The 19010-nt window shown below is 54.9% G+C and overlaps 1 protein-coding gene across 1 annotated transcript; it reads left to right on the plus strand.

Moving 5' to 3' along the window:
• Positions 1 to 2371: 2371 nt before the first annotated feature.
• On the plus strand, positions 2372 to 18734 carry TIE1 (tyrosine kinase with immunoglobulin like and EGF like domains 1). The gene is made up of 23 exons (XM_026033251.1): positions 2372 to 2496; positions 2918 to 3205; positions 7564 to 7674; positions 7793 to 7948; positions 8123 to 8254; positions 8551 to 8691; positions 9216 to 9344; positions 9481 to 9626; positions 9892 to 10036; positions 10325 to 10483; positions 10926 to 11063; positions 11250 to 11540; positions 13271 to 13561; positions 14055 to 14368; positions 14470 to 14680; positions 15429 to 15539; positions 15666 to 15856; positions 16295 to 16408; positions 16636 to 16706; positions 16992 to 17032; positions 17258 to 17354; positions 17648 to 17747; positions 18110 to 18734. Exons 1-23 carry the CDS (start codon positions 2451 to 2453, stop codon positions 18179 to 18181), a joined length of 3495 nt encoding a protein of 1164 aa, XP_025889036.1. The 5' UTR covers positions 2372 to 2450; the 3' UTR covers positions 18182 to 18734.
• The last annotated feature ends 276 nt before the right edge of the window (positions 18735 to 19010 follow it).

Consider the following 19010-nt stretch of genomic DNA (forward strand, 5'->3'; position numbering starts at 1 on the left):
TCAACATGAAACACAGCATGACTAATTTTCCAAAAAAATGCGAGCAGCTACAGTCCAGTGTCTATCTTTTTGGGRGTCTGTCCTGCCTTGGGCTGTTTTTGTTCATGGGAGCAGCCTGTGCCAGGGTGAAGAGTCAGCGATGGTGTGGCAGAGTCGCTGTCTGCTCTAATCTCTGCACACTCTTCAGGGGCACTGTACGTCCCCGGAGTGCACTGTAAATAGTCGGAAACAATGAATGGATTTCCCTTTCCTGTCCATGTGTTCTTTAGATTTTCGACCGGATACTGCACGGGCTCTGGACACACCAAAACATAAGACTTGTTCCCCAGCAGCCCTGGTTTTCACATGGGAATGCTTCAGGGCACTGTTTGTGAAACGGCATGAGGTTTAGTAGGTAAACATGCCAGTGATTTCCCCAGGAATGCCTTGATATGTGARGCTAGCCCGAGGCACAGGGAGCCCCCTTTGAGGTCGCCCTTGTCTCACCGATACAGCCCAGGACGGCACGTGGGTCCGCCCAGCAGCAGGAGGGACGCGTGTGGGGGCTGTGCACGGCCGGCAACAAGCCGGGGACCACGTCGCTGTGGGGCACGGAGTGCACCAGGATGCTGCCTGGGGGCCGCGGAGGTTCCTGAGTATAGCCCAAGGACAGACCATGTGTGAAACGTGGAAGGGAGAGACAGGCTGGAAAGAAGTCAAGGGAAGCTGGTCCTTCTGCTGCTTTCAGTTTCCTCCCAGACATGTTTACTGCGACGCTGAGGTTTTGTTCTCGGCGGGCAGCTCCCGCCCTCCCGATCAGGCTGGTCAGCTTTGTCTCATGAGGAGAATGCTCTAGCCTGGCTACCTTCAAACCAGATCACTGCCCTGCAGACAGCCTCCACAGATAGAGCAGCTTTGGGATTTCTTCCCTACGTTAGTCCAGACATCATCCAGACATGATTTGGTTAATTCATCCACTGGGGGGAAGCCACTAGTGCAATGGGCCTTCTGCTCCTGTGCAGTTTCCCACAGATGGGGACCCATTCCAGGACTGGTCCAGAGCTAGGTAATTGTTTGCTCCTGTTGAGCACTGCGGCCCCAGCTCCTTCCCCCTGACTCTGAAATGTGGGAGAAGTTGGCAGGAGAAGGACATAGACAGGAGCAGTGTTAGGAGTTTCTCCCACTCTTGGTAACACTTTTAATAGCAATGGGAATGTGACGAAGCGGGGCTGCCCCTTCATCTAGGAAGGCAGCAGTCAAGAATCAGTTAGGATCTAGAGAACTTTTTAAGCCTGTCAAAGAAGCTCCAGAACTCTCAGGTTAAGCCTGCCTCTGTACCAGCTCTGAATTGCCATGCCAGGTAACGAGCTTTATGAGCTACTGACAGATGGCTTCTGCTGTGAGTCCTTCCTGATCTTCAGCCATTTGCAGATCATTTCTGGACCTTCTACCAGTTTCTCAGGCTCTGTTCTCATCAGTGCTGCGGTGCCACMCTGTGGGTGCTGTTTCATGTGGGCTCTGGGCCTCTTCCTCTATCATCCAGGTGGATTTTTGTCTTGGCAGCATGGCTCATAGTAGGAGGATGCCAATGCTGCAGAAACTTCCYGGATGGGCAGTGTTATGAAACAGGTAAGGACTGAGCGTCTCTGCCCGCCGCTCTCCAGGGAATGGGCTCTGCGCGGTGGCTCCCGCCATGTGGTGAGGCACTCCCGTCTCCGGGAGTCAGGGCCATGTCAGAACAATGGGTGGAGAGCAGGAAACACTGCATGGGAAACAGGATTTCGCTCCACCGCCGCCAGTCGCGGCCCCTTGGCCTCCTTCCTTTCCCTTGCYGAGCCCTGCTGGAGAGAGCTCTTCCCACCACCGTCCATCCCCCCAGCGCCTCTTGCACCAGTCGCCCCGACGGGTGTTGGGAGTGTGCTGAGGGACCGAGGATGTTGCCGTGCAGAYGGCCTCCAGCATGAGACCTTCTCCTTGCGGGTGAGGAAGGGGCTGAGATGCCTCCCTGCCAGGCTGGTGGCGTCAGCATGKCTCTGGGTGCCTTGAATACGCAGCGGTGATTCCTTCAGGAACGGGATCCCTGCTCCCCAACGGAGCGGCAGCTGGGAACAGGTCTTTACAACTGCTCTGCCACAAAGTCCTGCTCGTGCCATCCTCTTCTCTGGGCCTGCTGCAATCCTGGCAGAAGCTGAGCGGGGCCCTGGGCACAGCGCTGTCCTCCGGCAGGGAATGGGGAGCCTCTTCCTCACCGTGCCCTCAACATGAACACCAGGACGGCCTCCCAGCTCCGCCAGACCTTGGGCAGCAGTGAGAAGGCAAGATGGGAGCTACGGACAGAGAGCAAGGGTCCTGAGCCACCCCTTGTGGAGAGCGGATAGGGAGCAGCAGCCCTCCCGCAGACCCTTCTCTCGCTTCTGGGACATGTCTGGGATTTTTTGACCCGTGCCAGACTCCAGACACATTGTAAGGACATGGGACTCCAGATTTATCTCCTACTTCTCCTCCCATGGCTGACAGGTAAATTCTTCTCCCTTTTTCCTTCAGCTTCTGGGGAACTAGCCCTTTCCGTGGGACACTTTGTGGGACTAGGGAATGGAGGGCACTCAACAATGCTGGGATTTAGGATGGCGCAGAGTTAGCTCTCTTCAGAGCTGATTGTGTGTAGAGATGGGTTTGGATGAAAGAAGGGACTAGAAATCCACACCCTGCTGTCCAGATGGGTTCTGTATCAGCCAGGTGATGGGGAGTGAGAGTGTCACTGCATGGCTCCTGAGCTGTGAAGGGGGCAAGAAGGCTCAGGGAGGAGGTGTTTACATCTGGGCTATGGAGTTTGTCTTGATAACTGACCCTGATGCATGGCTGGGATGCCCAGTGCCCTTGTCTGACKTGCAAGGACCAAGCTGCAGCTCCTGACTTGCTCTTGTGCTCCCCATCCTAGGGGCCATCTTGGATATCACCCTAATTGCCAATGTGCAGAGCCAGTCCCACTCTGACTTCTTCCTCTCCTGTGTCATGGGAGAGAGGGATGTGAGCTACCTGCAGATTGAGAGGGACAACAAAATCGTGATGACACACCCCAAGACGGGCTTCCAGAATTACCGCAATCGCAGCAACTACGTCCAGGCCAGGGGCTTCTCCATGCCTGACCTGGTGGGGATYCTCTACTGCCTGGGCCGCACGCCAACAGAGCAGGCCCAGGTGGTCTATGTGCACAACAGCCACAACGGTGAGTGGACTGGGGACTGCTGGGGTGCTGGTGTGTCCTCCTGTGAGCTTCTCCATGTGCGAGCTGGAGACCATGTGTGAGCAGCTACAGGCTTTTTCTCCTAGATTCTGCGGTTTGCAGTCCTGGTGCAACTGGGGAAGGTGGTTGAAGTCAGTTTTGGGGCCCTTTGCTCAGTGGGTAGCCACCACCTTGCCACAGTACCTCATAAACTTAAAGCAGGACATGGGAAAGGTGATTGACCACCAGTGGGGCTAGTTGCACTCAAGCACCCGCTGTGAGCAGCATGCCTTTAGCTCAGTGAGATGTTCATGTGGCCATGCAGTTTAGTTTGGGGGATGCAGATTAACTTGTGACGTACCAGGCTGACACTTAGTCCAATAAAGTAGCATTTGCACCCTCCCTAAGATAAGGGATGGCTGATTTTCAGCTGAGGAGGATGAAGGTGAGGAGGCTGAACTCTGAGGGCATTACACATTTCACAGCAGAGTTTTGGGGTACCTCTGTCAAGAAGGACTGCAGGGAAGGGCAACGGCCTCATTGTAGAGATGGAAATTGTGCCCAGGTTCAGGCCAAGGTCCAAGTACCAGGAAGCCAGGAGGCTCTGGAGGAGAGAGCCTCTGGTAGCAAGGCCTGGCAATCATTAACCAGGAGGAGATTAGCCCATCACCGAGCAGCGCGGCCAGTCTCGTGCCAGGAGGACCGTGAAGGGGCTGACTCTGCCCAGCACCATGCCTGTGTACAGGAATGTTGCCGTAGCAGGTGCCAAGGAATCTGCAGGGTCAGAGTAAAGAAAAGGCACCGAGGGGACTCTCATCTGCGTGGCTGGGATTGTAACTGTCTCTCTGCAGTGGGTATAAGGGACAGGCTGTGCTGGGGCTCACAGGGAGCCTGAAGGTGCCCAGAGCAGCTTCTTGTGTGGAGACACGTCACYTTTCAGTCTCCTTGGGGGCAAGGTTGTGCCCGCTGGATCTGAGCATGGGCTTTGGTGAGCCTGGGGCTGCGAGGCGGCCTGCAGCAGCAGGACCTTGTGGCCTCCTGCAAAGCCGAGAGCCTTTGCCAAGGGCTTGCAGGCAGTTTTGGCAATGGTGAGAGCTGGGCTCTTGCCTTCAYGCTCCATCTCCTACAGTACGCATAAACGGGAGCCCTGGGCTAGGCCACAGCAGGGGTAATTGTCCAGGTTTAACCTTGTCCAACACTGCCCCCTGTAACCTCCCTTTTTTAGGTGCACAAGACTACAGAACTGTCAGGACTGAAACTAAGTAATTAAGTATTAAGTAATTGCCTTAGGATGGTTTCCAGGACCTTTTTAGAAAAGCTCAGCTAAAACAGTCCACCTTTTGCTGAGAATGAGATGATGAGACTACAAATTCTCCTGCCTACACAGTTTTACTACATTTGGGGTTTTTTGTTTGTTTGGTTTTTTTTTTTTTTTTTTTTTTTTTTTTTTTTTTTTTTTGATCATCTCTAACATCTCCAAGCTGTGCAACAGAGGTTGCGCTAAGAAACAGAACTGTGGGGCTCAAGCATCCTCCAAAGAGCAGTGACTGGGACTGTGTCCTTGGCCAGAAGTTTGACCTGAAAATGGCAGCAGTCATATCGGAAAGGGAGACGACTAGTCTGGACAAACGGAGCGCCAAAGAGGCGCCGGCAGAGGACAAACAGAGTCGGGGGAAASATTGATGGCACGCGTAAAAGCACAGAGGAAAGACTGAGTCCGCTGTGAAAGAATAGTATTGTATGTTAAAGAAGTTGAATCAGGCTTAAAAACTAACCCTATCAGTGATGATTCTCGTTGAGATTTCCCTATCGCTCAGCAGGATAAAGYGGACAGAGTGTCACGGTAGAGATATCCGCTGGGTCCAGGGTACAGGAGCATGGGAGGGTGTTATGTCCCCATACCTACGTAGAGATCATGGACAGAGATGAGACCTGGTTCACAGAACTGCTTTCCATGAGCTGCTCCTGACACCCTCTTGTACATGTTTGGGTTCAAAACCCCTGTGGGAGTAACAAGAACCAAAGAAGAGCTGCCACGGGTCTGTTTAATTTAAAGAAGGAGAAGTAACTAAAAATGAGGAAGATTGTTTAAAGGAAAAAGTAACTAAAAATGTTAAATCTTTGTGGAGGATACAGGACCAGGTAAGGAAACCTTCTTGGAGGTTTGAGTGCATATCACCTCTCATAAAAAGGCAAAGACAGACCAAAAGTGTGTATTAATCACTAAGTAACTGGTAGGGGTTATGCTAGAAGCAAGCTGGTATCTTCCAAAAGGTTGTGCACAAATGAAAAAAAAGAAAAAAAAAAAAACAAGGAAAAGAAAATAAAAGAAAACGGAAGAATATAGGTTGGATCCTAAGCTTTGGAAGGTTTAAGGCAAAACACAATAAAATAGACCACAAGAGAATGTAAGGGGCAATTTATGAAGGGTTTAAATTGATAATACATTATTTTTCAAAATCCCAGGGAGAGAGATTCTCTCAGACAGGCCACTGCAGGGTGGTGGTGGTGGTGGTGGTGGTTTTAATCTATGTACACCATGGAGAAATGTGGGAAAATTCTCATAATGAAACCTAAATTTGTAGGGAAATTTGTCTCCAAAGTGCTGGTAGATGAGGATACGGAATAAACAGTCAAAAGGAACAACACCTCATTGCCAGGACTGTTGCCATGAGAAGGACCTTATTGCTACATTGCTGCTGTGTGGTGTGTGGCCTCTTTCTTAAAACTGCCTTGGTGCCAGAGGACTAACTGCAAGGTTGCTGGTGTGATGACAGCTTTTAAAAGAGGATTTATAGGTCGGGAATTACAAGCGTGTAAACATAAATCTCAACCAGGCAATCAGCAGAAGCTGTAATAAAGAGCAGAATTAGTAGGCAGCAGACACCCTGAGAAAGGCTCTTCTGTAAAGGCAGGTAATGCCCCGTAGCAGGATTTCTTTGAAGGCGCCAGTAGGAAGGATAACATGGGAGATCTGGTTGATGCAGTCTGCTCATGTTCCCAGAAAGCATTAAGAAAATACCCTTCCAAAAGTTCTTAGAAAGAAACTAAGCAAACGTGGATAGGGGAGGTCTTCCCATGGATCAATAAGTGATTAGAAGAAAGGAAATAAGAGGAGTTAAGTTGTGGGTTTTGCCAGGTAGAGAAGATCCCACTAGAGAATGCACGGTGGCTCCGTGAGGATCTGTGCTACGGAGTGCATTCCAAAATGCCTGAAAAAGTGCCCGTCTTTGCTGATGTTACTAAGCTCACTGGGGAGAGGAAGAGGAGGGCTGAAATCTGGGAAGAACTGCAGAACCTGAATGGCAGCTGGTGAAGTGGCAGAGGAGCTCAGTGGGGGTCATGCAAAGCCATGCACGTGGAACCCCCTGCTTCCCTGGAAAATGCTGGGCTCCCACTCTCGGTGGTCAGACCCCAGGGCTGCAACACAAGTTTCTGTAGGTATGAGCTGAATGCTCAGCAGAAAATCCTGGCTCTCCAAGAGGCCTAAGGAAACTTCAAGAGGAGAGCAGTACTGGTGACTAAAGGTGCAGTATCAGCATGARGATGAAAAAGGCAGAGAGAGGCTCCTCAGGCTGGAAAACAGATGGCTGTAGAGGGCTGTGATAGGGGTCTGTGAGATCCTGAGTGTCTGCAAGAGGGTGCTGAGCGATCACTTGTTTTTTCCCACTGCCACTGCAACAAAATAGYAATTGGCAGGTGTAAATGGAAGGAGAGGAGGAGGCTCCTCGTGCAGCCGGTATTTAGCCTCAGGAATGCCAAGTCACAGGTAGGACAGGCTCAATTTGTCTGCATTTTAAAAGGAACTGAAAAATTAACGGGAGAAAAACCTCAGCTGGGGCATTTTAAATAGAAAGTTAATACCTGACTCAGGAAGTTCCTGAGCAGAAATTGCTGAAGCCTGGGGAACGCCTGGGACAAGCTGGACCTGTCAGGCCTCTGCCGCGTACCCCGATTCCTCCTGGCCGCCGGCCGGCGCTGGGACCGCACGCGTGGCCGGGTTTTTCTCAGGAACCAGCAGGGCCGGTTTCGACGGGTGCCATCTGGCTGCGGCTGCCAGAACCCAAATGTGCCCTTTTTTGTGCCTGTTCTGGCACACCCAGGGCCTGGTTCCTCTGTCCTTAGCGTATTTATAGCCCGATGTGTGCGCTGGCTGACTCACTGTGGAGCTATGAGAGTTCGTTGCTGCTGTATACCTGGGTGCAGCGCTGCAGCCCAATGCTCTGCTCGAGGCCAGGGCAGCCGCTGGGGGATGAGCTGGTGCTGAGCTCCCCGGCTCGCGGCCCACTGCTGGTCCRCACCTTCTTGTGCTCCATAACCCCAATCCACCCCACTGCTCAGCTCTCTCTCCCCTCTCACAGCCCACCTCTTCCCTGTGAAGGCCACGCAGTCCGTGAACGTCGCCGAGTCAGCCACCTTCTCTGCCAAAGTCCTCAAAAAGAAGGAGACAGATGTTATGTGGAAAAGAAATGGCAAGTGACCAAGGGCCCCCCACCAGGGAGGCAACACGGCCCATGGTGGCCATGGGGCCACCTTTAAGGCTTGCTCCCATGCCATGGAGGCCACCACGGCCCCTGTGCCCACTTGCAGGTACCTACTACCAGACGACAGACCGYGGCGAGGTGCGGGACAACGTCTTCAAGTTGACGCTCCCCAACGTGAGCGTGAGTGAGAATGGTGTCTACAGCGCCACGTTCATGGGGGACAGCCCACTGTGGAGCGCCTTCTACAGACTCATCGTCAGAGGTGAGAGGGCTGCGGGTGGCGAGGGGCAGCCCCTAGGGGCCCTGGGGCACAGCGGAGGAGGAGACACGAGGRCAATGGAGGTGCCAGTGGAACCCGTGGGAATGATAGGGAGGGTAAGGGGTTGGGGCAGCAAAGTGGTTGCCAACGGGTTTGACATCCCCGCTCTCTCTGCAGCGTGTGCCGCAAAGAAATGGGGACCCTCCTGYGAGAAGGACTGTCCCGACTGTCTGAACGGGGGTGTCTGCCACGACCACGTCGGCGAATGCATCTGCCCKCCCGGCTTCATGGGCACTCGCTGTGAGAGAGGTAGGGTGTCCGGCTGCACTTGGGAACCACAGCTAGGAACTCCACATGCCTCCTTGGCCCCAGTGCCCCTGTTTATGGAGCAGGGCTAGGGCCATCTCTCTTCCCTGCATGACAGGGTAAAGGGGCCAGTGAGTTGTGTGGGAGCTGCTGGTGTGTTTGGGACAATTTCATGGAGCCCCATGCCCCAAGCTGGTGTCGTGCTCCTGCAAAAGCAGTGCCCAGAGGAAGGGTGAGCGTATTCGGGAGGGGAGCCCAGCAAACAGCAGGTGAGGGCAGACAATATTCCTGTTTTTCAGCCTGCCGGGAAGGCCAGTTTGGCCGTAACTGCCAGGAGACATGCCAGAGAGCCCAGGGCTGCAGGGGGCTCAGCTTCTGCCTTCCAGACCCCTACGGCTGCTCCTGTGCCTCCGGGTGGAGCGGCTCCCGCTGCAACCAAGGTACATGGGTTATCCGCCTGCCCACCTTTGCCAGGAAGAGGCAGCGCTCCAGTCAGCTGCTCCAGCACAGGGGCAGCTCATCCTTTCTGTCTGCAGAAGTCCAGGGCCTCCCCCAGGACATGGTTCTGTTCTACAGCAACAGCAGCACCCGAGCAAGTCTCTCATAGTCTTGCTTGCTGCCACATCAAGCTGGTTTTATCACCACTTGCAGTCCCCATAGTGCAGGACAGAAAACACCGTCCCACGCTCACCTCTGCTTTCACCCTGGGTGCTGCCTGTAGCACCTGACTGACAGCTTTGGGGATAAGGGTTGTCCCTGGTCACAGGACCACGTCACCCACTCCACTGCTGCTCTCCCCGCTGCCTGCCAGCCTCCGAGCTCCCCAGGCTCTGCACCCTGGTGCATGTACCAGTCACCCATGGTCTCTGCCTCCAGCAGGCTGGACAGCAGGCACTGCTCTGTGCCACCCCGGCAGTGACCTGCCCTGGGCTGGGGGTAACAGGGAGCTCTTCTCTCCCCTCAGCCTGTTCCCCGGGATTCTATGGCCCAGACTGCGCCCTGCGGTGCTCCTGCCGAAACGGAGGCAGCTGTAACCGCTTCAGTGGCTGCTTGTGCCCGTCAGGCTGGCATGGACGGTACTGCGAGAAGTCAGGTGAGGTGCTGTCAGCCTAGCCAAAAGCTGTGCCCACGGGCTTGAGACGRGGGACTCGCTCTCCTGGGAATATCTGAGCATCTCACATGGCTGGGGAAGAGCAGGGTCTGCTCTAACGCTGCCTTCCCTGTGCCAGATCGGTTCCCCCAGATCATCAGACTGGCCTCGGAGCTGGAATTCAACCTGGGCTCGGAGCCTGTGATCAGCTGTGTGGCCACTGGGAACCCATTGCCTGCAAGTGACAGCGTAGAGATGCGCAAGGCTGATGGCACCGTGCTCAAGGTACCACCTGCTTGCCAGGCACCCTGCTCCCACCATCCCCACCCTGCTCCGCTCTCRCCCAGCATACTGGGCTCTTCACCCCACCCCAAATCCTGGGCAGTGGTCCCCGTCCCACATCACAGGCTCCCCCAAAGGCACCCCGCTCCCTTCTGATCTTGGCTGTTTCCATGGCCGATGAGTTAAAATCTGCAAGTCCTGGCAGGGGGGCAAGGCATGGGCTCTCCCTGGGCCCAGGGTGGGCTAACAGCACCCTCTGTGCCCACAGCTGATCAAAGCCATCATTGAGCCAGGGCAGATCACGTGCGAGTTCCAGGTGCTGAGCTTGACGAAGGCCGACGCAGGGCTCTGGGAGTGCAGAGTCTCCACAACCGGGGGACAGGACAGTCGGAAAGTCAAGGTCAACATCAGAGGTGAGGGAAGGACAGCAGCCAGAGTGGGACAACCTGAGGTCACTGTGGGAGGCTGGTGGCATGGTGAGGGCATGCTAATCTGCACGTGAGTAGGGGAAAGTCCCCAGCTGCCTTTGRGCTGGATACTGATGGGCAATGACCTGTGTCATGGTGCCAGCAGACACAGTGAGTGCTGATAAAGGACTTCAAGGGTCTCCTTCCCAGACAAAGCTGGAGGGAATTGGGACATGGCAGATATTCCTTCTTTGCTCCCAGTCCCACTGACTCTGTTCCCTCCTTCGCCTCCAGTGCCGCCCACACCCCTGACCCCACCACGGCTGTTGGCCAAGCAGAGCCGGCAGCTCGTGGTGTCACCTGTGGATTGCTTCTCTGGTGATGGACCCATCATCTCCATCAAGCTGCTCTACAAGCCCAACGACGACACCTCCGTGTGGTCATCCATTGTGGGTATGTCCACCAGGGACAGAGGGGCCACAGAGAGGACCTGGTGGGAGGGAATGGCTTTCCCATGGTTATCCCTTTGGTATCAACGTGTCACTGCAGACTGCACCCACAAACTGATTATCCTGAAAGAGCAGGAAGAACCAGCAGGAAGTGTTCTGCTTGGAGGCCACCTGGCCTTGTCACTTGGCCGGCATAGATATTCCGGCCAGACCATTCTTGCCTGGGCCACAAAAGTCCTGCAGCAACCTCAGTTACCTCCATGGGGTCCTGTGGGTAGTCTCAGTAACGCAGCCTGCTGGCATAGGCAGAGGTCTCCATCCTGTTCATGATGAGCCCCTGAGGACTAAGGACTCTTAAGGAGTCTGGGGTGATGCTGAGGAGGACACTCAGGGTGGGGCAGGTTGTGATTGGAGATGTTGCTTTGACACATCCTCTTGCCCAACAGTTGACAACAGTGAGAACATCACCCTCATGAACCTTCGGCCAGTGACTGCCTATGTCGTGAAGGTGCAGCTGACCCGGCCAGGGGACAATGGGGAGGGCAGCAAGGGTCCCGAGGCCATCATGGTGACGGAGTGCATAGGTAAGCCCCTTCTGTCCCTAAATCTAACCCTAAGCTTCATCTGAACTTCCTGACAAGTTCCTCCCTTGTGCGGCCGGTGGGAGCAGGGGCTGCATGGAGCAGGGAAAGCAGTGTGGTGCAGGGCTGAAAGCCTTCACATCCTGAAAAGTGCCAAGGGATGGTTTTTTGCTGCATTTTTGTTCACAGAGCCCACAGTCAAACCTGTGATTGAAGGCTGGTCAATAGAGGACAAAAATACACTTCATGTCAACTGGAAATTGCCAAGTAACCACGAGCCAGCACATGGGTTCATCGTCCATCTTTTTGACTCTGCAAGGAGGCTGGTCTGTGAGAAAAACATCACGTCCATATCCGTGCTGTCTGCCCGCATTGCGGATCTGGAGTTCAACACAGAGTACAGCCTGGAGGTGCTGGTGTACCACTGCACCAGCCTGGGGCCCCCCTCAGACCTCTACAAGGTCATGATAAACAGCAAAGGTAGGCACTGCAGGACATGCACATGCCCCAGCACAGGCCAGGGTGGTGGGGCTTGGGGCATGGGAGCATYTATCCCAAAGCACAGAGGACTTCAGCAGAACAATCTACTACTCAYAACCCACAGAGAAAGAGGAAGGCCCTGGAAAGTGGGAGGAGATCAAGTACCACAGCAGTCTTTAGAAAGGAAAGGGAAGAATACAGAGAATTATAATGATAAATCAATTGTAAATATAACAGCAACCACCACCTTGAGGCAGGCCACAGGTAGAGCTCTGGACGGGGTGCACTATCCCATCTCTGATGGTGCATGAATGCACTGGATGCAACCTTGGATGTAGCCCTGTGCCACGTGCTTTAGGTGTCCCTGCTTGAGCAGGGGACATGGACTAGATGATCTCTAGAGGTCCCTTCCAACCTTAGCCATTCTGAGGTGTTGCTTGAGGAAAGATAAAGGTGCATGTCAGAAACAGTCCTCATTTCTTCATTAGGCCTTGCAGCCTCCAACACCAAGGAGCTTGGAAACATCCCAAGCTTCGTGTTATGTTTAGCCTGTCCAGAATGTTGCTCACAAATAGACCTGTCCACCATGTCCTTGTCCAAGCCCTGTTTGAACTATCTATGCTTCTAGGCTTTACAATATCCTGTAGTAATAAGTTCCTTGATATAATTACGCATTGTGTGAAAAATTATTTCCTTTCATTTGTTTTAATCCTGATGCCTGATAATTTCACTGCGTGGTCACTAGGGCTTGTAAAGACAGAAATCTGTAGTCAGTCTTTCCAGTGGAACAAACAAACAGTCAACCTACATGGAGCTGGGAGATAGTGAGGAGGTGGAACAGTCACTGTGGATTGGGGAAGAACAAATCATGTCCAGTCAGTCTGACTTCCCTTTTTGACAGGGTAACTGGCCTGGTAGATAAGAGGGAAACAGTACATGAGGCTTGTGACTTCAGTAAAACACCTCTTGCTCTGGTACACATTAGGAGGACTGTTGCATATAAGGCTTGAAAGATGTAATTTTCCGTGCATGCTGCAAGAGCTTTGTGTAATTTGGGGTGGGGGGAGATGGTTTAATCAGCATATGGGCAGACTGGAGAAGGTTCAGAGAAGGCAGTGTTACCTATAAGATGTTTAGAAAACACTGTGTGAGGAAGAGCTGAGGAAAGAAAAATCTCACAAGAGCCACCCATTGTCACAAACCCACCAATTCTGGCCACTGCTGGTAGCAAATAGCCTGACCCACACGGATACCCTCATGTTTGCTGTGGACTAGAACCAAGGAACATGAGTCTGAAATGTGACTTGAAAGCCATCTTCCAGCCTGTGCAGGTTTGTCAGAAAGAGGACAGTGCTCTGTGCTGTGTGTGGTAGCCAGAGGATGGACCAGAAGTCCTCTCAGTTTACAGCAGAGCAGCTTTAGGAAGGAACTGGTGGCTCTGCCCACTCTAAGAGTGGTGAGCACTGCCTCGCATATGTGGGTTGCCTTAAACTCAGCTCCTAGAAGTTGCTGAGAGCAGCTCCCAGCAACAGGGCCTGTCTGCCATGTGCTGCCTCATGCAACTATGGACTAGGGTCCCTGGAGCGACTTTCAAACCTGAAGTGTCTTTGTCTGTTTGTCTATTGTTGTCTGCAGTGACTGGAGGGGTTTGGCTTTCACTTCACTGACCTGTCCACCAAGTGCTGTCCCCCCTGGTCGGGGGCTGACGCTCTCTCCTCTCCTTGTCCCAGGCCCCTCGTCCCCACGGTCACTCTCCGCAGAGTCCCTGTCTGACACAGCAGTCAGGCTCTCCTGGCAGGTCCCCGAGTACCCCAATGGGGGCATCACCAAGTACATAGTGGAGCTGCAGCAGGTGGGGGGCACCAGTGAACCCCAGTGGATTGACACAGACAGCGGCGCGGAGACGACCAAGACCATCGGGGGCCTCAATGCCAGCACGAGCTACCAGTTCCGTGTCCGGGCCAACTCCCACGTGCCAGGAGAGTGGAGCCAGCCTGTGAAAGCTAAGACCCTGGGGGACGGTGAGTGAGGCRTCCCAGCAGGGCACACACCTGGACAACGTCCCCAACCCAGCTGCTTGGTTTGGCTGCTGCTCCCAACCATGTGATCCCTGCCCCATCTGGGTGCCCTGGACACAGCTGTGCCCACTGGCTTTACACCATGTGAAAAGGGCTGAAGGAGCAGGGCAGAGCTGGTACCAGGGAGGACATGATGGCTGGAAGAGAGCAGGGAGACAGCACAGCTCCAGCAGAAGTTCAGAAACTGATGGCTTTGGCAGCAGGAGCCTGGGCAGTAACACCTTCACYTGCCAGCCTGCCCTTTGGGTGCATCTGTGGTGGGTGTTTATGTGGGTGCCTGGGAGGAGCACCCTGGGGTGCTGGGGCAGGTCTGTGGGGTCTCTGAAGCCCAGTTAGGCAGCGGCTGCTTGGCCTGTCTCTGCAGCTCTATCTGCCATGCTGATCCCTCCGTGGTGCTCAGCTGTGGGCCGAGATCCTTGATCCTTTCTTTTGGCAGGAGTGCTGAGCGCCCCACCCAGCCTGGGCAGCCAGAGCACAGATCAGTCGGGCATAGACCAGCAGCTGCTCTTGGCCATCATCGGCTCCGTGTCCGTCACCTGCCTCACCATCCTCTTTGCCCTCCTTGCGCTTTTCCTCATCAAGAAGAACTTCTTCCACCGGCGCCGCACCTTTACGTACCAGTCTGGCTCGGTGAGTGCCGCCTGCCCCGCCAGGAGCGTGTCCCCAGCTCCCCACGTCCCAGCCCGATCCAGGTCACGCTCTGTAGCCTCCAGTCCGGATGCAACCAGGCCTCACTTCCACGCAGAGAGGGTGCGGAGCCCGTCCTTGCCCATGACTTCTGCCCTGCTGGGCCTGCCACAAGGGCAGAGAGGTGCCTGGTGCCTCTAACCTCACCCACTCCTGTTTTCCAGGGGGAAGAGACCATCTTGCAGTTTAACTCGGGGACCCTTACCTTGACACGCCGGCCCAAGCCACAGCCTGAGCCCCTCAGCTACCCCATCTTGGAGTGGGAAGACATCAAGTTTGAAGATATGATCGGGGAGGGGAACTTTGGTCAGGTCATTAGGGCTATGATCAAAAAGGATGGCCTGAAAATGAATGCAGCCATCAAGATGCTGAAGGGTGAGTCCTGTCACGTCTAGGGCTTGGTCTTAAGAATGACTAAAGAAGACACTGAGAAGTAGTAGAAGTCCTGTCTGCACCAAGCCAGACTCCCAGGTCAGGGGTCTAAGCAGAAATAGCTGAAATGGAGGTTATCTCTGTCAGTCCCTCCAAACTTTCCCTGACTTTGCTCAGAAGCACCGCTCACAGCTGGCAGAGCTTCAGTCTGTATCCTTAGCTTCTGGCATCCCTGAACAATACCTACATGGTGCAGTTTGGGAAGCTTGTAGCTTGTAGTCCCCAYTGAATCTCCGGGGAAATGCTGGGACAGTGTCAGCCTTTCACTTCATCTCCCCTTGGGGTTAACTGGCATGATCATCTGACGTGACCCTGTGAGGGGTGGCTGCCAGGGCTCCTGCAGCCCGGCCAGACCTTCCTAGGCACTGCCCTGCCAGCCTTCCAGTACACAGGAAGGGAAGTCAACTCACCAAGCCAGCCAAAAATACTCACTTCTTCTGTGGGTGAATTTCTGGCCAGATTAGCATAGTTCAGTGTGCTCAGAGGTGGGGTGGTACTAGGCGGGGGAAGAAACAAATGGCAGGATGGGGCAGGGAACAGGGAGTTTCTCTTTCTCTGCAAGCTCAGCTCATGTAGGACTGCATCCTGAGCACCACTCGTGACTGAAGAGAAGGCAATGGCTGAGACACAAGAGAGCAACAGAAGGGCCCTTAGTGTAGGACTGAAGAGTCTGTTCCTGCTTTGCTTCCAGAGTTTGCTTCGGAGAACGATCATCGGGACTTTGCTGGGGAGCTGGAGGTGCTGTGCAAACTGGGCCATCACCCCAACATCATCAACTTGCTGGGTGCCTGTGAGAACAAGGGTGAGGGCAGCTCCCCTCTCTTGTTTGGACCGGTATCATCTGACCCTGCATTATGCCCTGCCCAGCTGAGCTTTCCTCTTCCCTTGACACCATCTGATAATCTCTGCCTCCTCCTTCCCACTGCAGGCTACCTGTACATTGCTATTGAGTATGCCCCTTATGGAAACCTCCTCGACTTCCTYCGCAAAAGCCGAGTCCTGGAGACTGACCCGGCCTTTGCCAAGGAGCACGGGACTGCATCCACGCTCACCTCCCAGCAGCTCCTCCAGTTTGCCTCAGATGTGGCCAAGGGAATGCAGTACCTGAGTGAGAAGCAGGTATGTCCCCACCTCCCACAGGCAAGGGCCTGCATTGCTCACATTGCTCCCTGTGAACATGTGTGAGGACCTGGACGTGTCAGGCTTCTGGTTCTGCTCTCCTGTCACAAACCCGCCCAGAGCATCCTTTCACCATGCGGCTGGTGACTCCTTTATGGAACACTGGACCTCTGGGATGAAGGATGAAGACTTTGGCTCTTGATCATTGGTCCATCCTGTCTTGGTTTCATGTCTCATTTCTACTGTTTGTCCCGTACTCAGGGGAGAGGATGAGGCTCCCTGGAGTTTCAGGAAGCTAATGACGATTTGCTGAGAGCAAAAGCAGCTGCCTGGCAAGTCCAGGGAAGGCAGAAACATTACAGAAAACTTTSTCCCTCCATATCTTCAGAGCACGGTGACATTTGCAAGCTGACATAGCTCACTTATGGTGTCTTTCAGTTCATTCACAGGGACCTGGCAGCCAGAAATATCTTGGTGGGAGAAAATCTGGCATCCAAGATTGCTGACTTCGGGCTCTCCAGAGGGGAAGAGGTCTATGTGAAGAAGACAATGGTGAGGGAGGAGCTAGGAGTCTCCATGAGGCCTGCAATGGAAACACCCACCATCCTGGGACCAGCAGCCTGGAGCTGAGGTTCAGGGGGTGGATCCTGTCTCAGTTTGTCCTTTGTTCTTGTCCCTCTCAAGACTGAGAGGAGACTTTGCTGCTGCTTGGTCTTTGGCAGAGATCCCTGCAGTGCAGGGCATGTCCGCACCCTGATGTTCACCCTCTGTTTCCACAGGGTCGCTTGCCTGTTCGCTGGATGGCCATCGAGTCGCTGAACTACAGTGTTTATACCACCAAGAGTGATGTGTAAGTCCTGCAGGCACCAGCACAGGAATGACCACCTCCATCCCTCCCTGTGCCCCCAGGCGGTAGGCACAGTGCTGTTCTTGCACTACGTGCTGGCAAGGGCAGAAGGCAATGTCAGGGCAGSCCTGCCCAAGGTCTGGCTGCCTCCTGACTGCAGCTCAGCCCTAGCCCTGCTGCAGTCACAGCACAAACTCCTCCAGCTTCTTGCTGGTGCCCAAGAGTGGAACACAGTTCCGTGAGTAGGACGATAGTTCCATGTCACAACCTGGTCTCCTTCTGTTTCAGATGGTCTTTCGGTGTCCTGCTGTGGGAGATTGTCAGCTTGGGTAAGACTCTTCTTAGTCACCAATGTCCATTGGAGTCCCTGCAGACATGGCAGAGACCTTCTGTAGCCTTGGAGGGGCTCCCCAGCACCCCGAGGAGCAGTGGCTGGGGGCACCCTGTGCTACCCAGGCACTGCTCTATGGGTGCCAGGCAGTAGCATGTGGGCTCTGCACTGGGGGAGGAGGAAACTGCCCCATCACAGCCACCTCTGTGTCTTTTGCCCACAGGGGGGACACCATACTGTGGCATGACGTGTGCCGAGCTCTACGAGAAGCTCCCTCAGGGGTACCGCATGGAGAAGCCACGCAACTGTGATGATGAAGTGTAAGTGGGCAGATAGCCCTGGCCCAGGGCTGTCCTGAGAGCAGGGCCGTTGTGCACAGCTGGGCCAGGCCTTGTGAGCTGTGGTTTGGCTCAACAGCAGTGTCCCTGTACACCCTGTACACCCTGTCACCCTGTGCCACCCCAGTGGGCTCGCACTGGCYGGTCGACCTGTGCACCATTCCCAGGAGAGGAGCAGGGTCCCATGTCCTGGTCACCCAGCTCCACACTTCTCCYCACCCCACAAGAGCAGCTTTGCTGCCCCCTTTGCTGACTTGCTGCTGTCTCTGCCCCAGGTACGAGCTGATGCGGCAATGCTGGCGGGACCGCCCCTACGAGCGCCCACCCTTTTCACAGATCTCCGTGCAGCTCATCCGCATGCTGGAGGCCAGAAAGGTGGGTGCCTGTGGAGACATGGCTGGGTGCAGGGTGTCTGCATTGCCCTGGGCTGGGTGTGGGGTTTGTGCATGGACAAATGGGCCCAGGGCTCTGGGCGCTGCTGGCTTCCTGAGGGGTGCTAGAGAGATCCCACCTTGCACAGGGACTAAAGGCTGGGGATTCCCTGGACACCCCCTCTCTTGAAGGTCCTCCAAAACAAATCCCTGTCCAAAGCCCCCAAAGTGCAGCGACTCCCCAGGCAGCCCCACAGTCTCCCAGCCCTGTGCCCAGGGTGCTGCTCTTGTGCCACTAAGTGTGGGCTGGGGGCCGGAGACAGGCGCTCTGTCACAACGTGCTCCTGACTTGGGTTCCCTGCACAGGCCTACGTGAACATGGCCCTGTTTGAGAACTTCACCTACGCAGGGATCGATGCCACCGCAGAGGAGGCATGAGGCTGTGCCCAGCACCGTGCAGCCGGCCGCCCTGCTACACCAGCTCGTGGCCCCACTCTAGAAGACCAATACTGACCCCCAGGCTGCCGGGATAACACCGTGGGAACGAGGGACTGTCCCCCTGGGTCAGAGCCCCAAACCCCGCTGACCCTTCCTGGGAGTGCCCTTCCACGCAGCAGGACTGCATCGTCCCTCCCCGGCTGCCGCTCACGGTGTGCTGGCCACGCTGGCATGCCCCTGGCCTCTGACAGTGGCTCCACGCTGCCAGGGGCATGCTGGTTTGTCCCCAAAGGACAAGACCCTGGACACATGCCCTGTGTGGTGTTTGCAGCAGGATTTTGGCAGGAGAAGGGCTCTCCTAGGAGCTGGCAGATGCTGCAGCTCAGACCACTGTCAGTGTCTGTGAGCTGGCCTACGCATGAGGACATAAATACCCATGCTCTGGGGTGAGAGCTGGAAGCAGAGCCCTGACAGCTCACTGCCCTGCCGGCTGTYGGTGTGCACRGGGTCTGACTCAGTGCCAGGTCCTSAGCACTGACCTGGGGAAGCTGCAAACACTGCGGCCAGCGTGGATGAGGCAGCCCCGGGGTGCGAGAGATGGTGCTGGCCATGCCTGGCCTCCCACTCCGCCCCAGCCCTTCGCAGATTGCCAGTTCTGCTTTCTCTTCAATAAACGTAGTTCAACAGACACTCAGGGTCTGGGGAAGAGGTTGGTTGCCAGCTCTGCGTCACTGGAAGCCCTGTGGAAAGGGAGCTGGGGCCCTGCCCGTCTGCTGCGGTGGTGATTCACTGGGATCCTGGTGGCTGCCTGGGTCCTCCCATAGCAGGG

Source organism: Nothoprocta perdicaria, unplaced genomic scaffold (genome assembly GCF_003342845.1).
Source record: "Nothoprocta perdicaria isolate Ctin4 unplaced genomic scaffold, notPer1 scaffold_0, whole genome shotgun sequence".
NCBI lineage: Eukaryota > Metazoa > Chordata > Aves > Tinamiformes > Tinamidae > Nothoprocta > Nothoprocta perdicaria.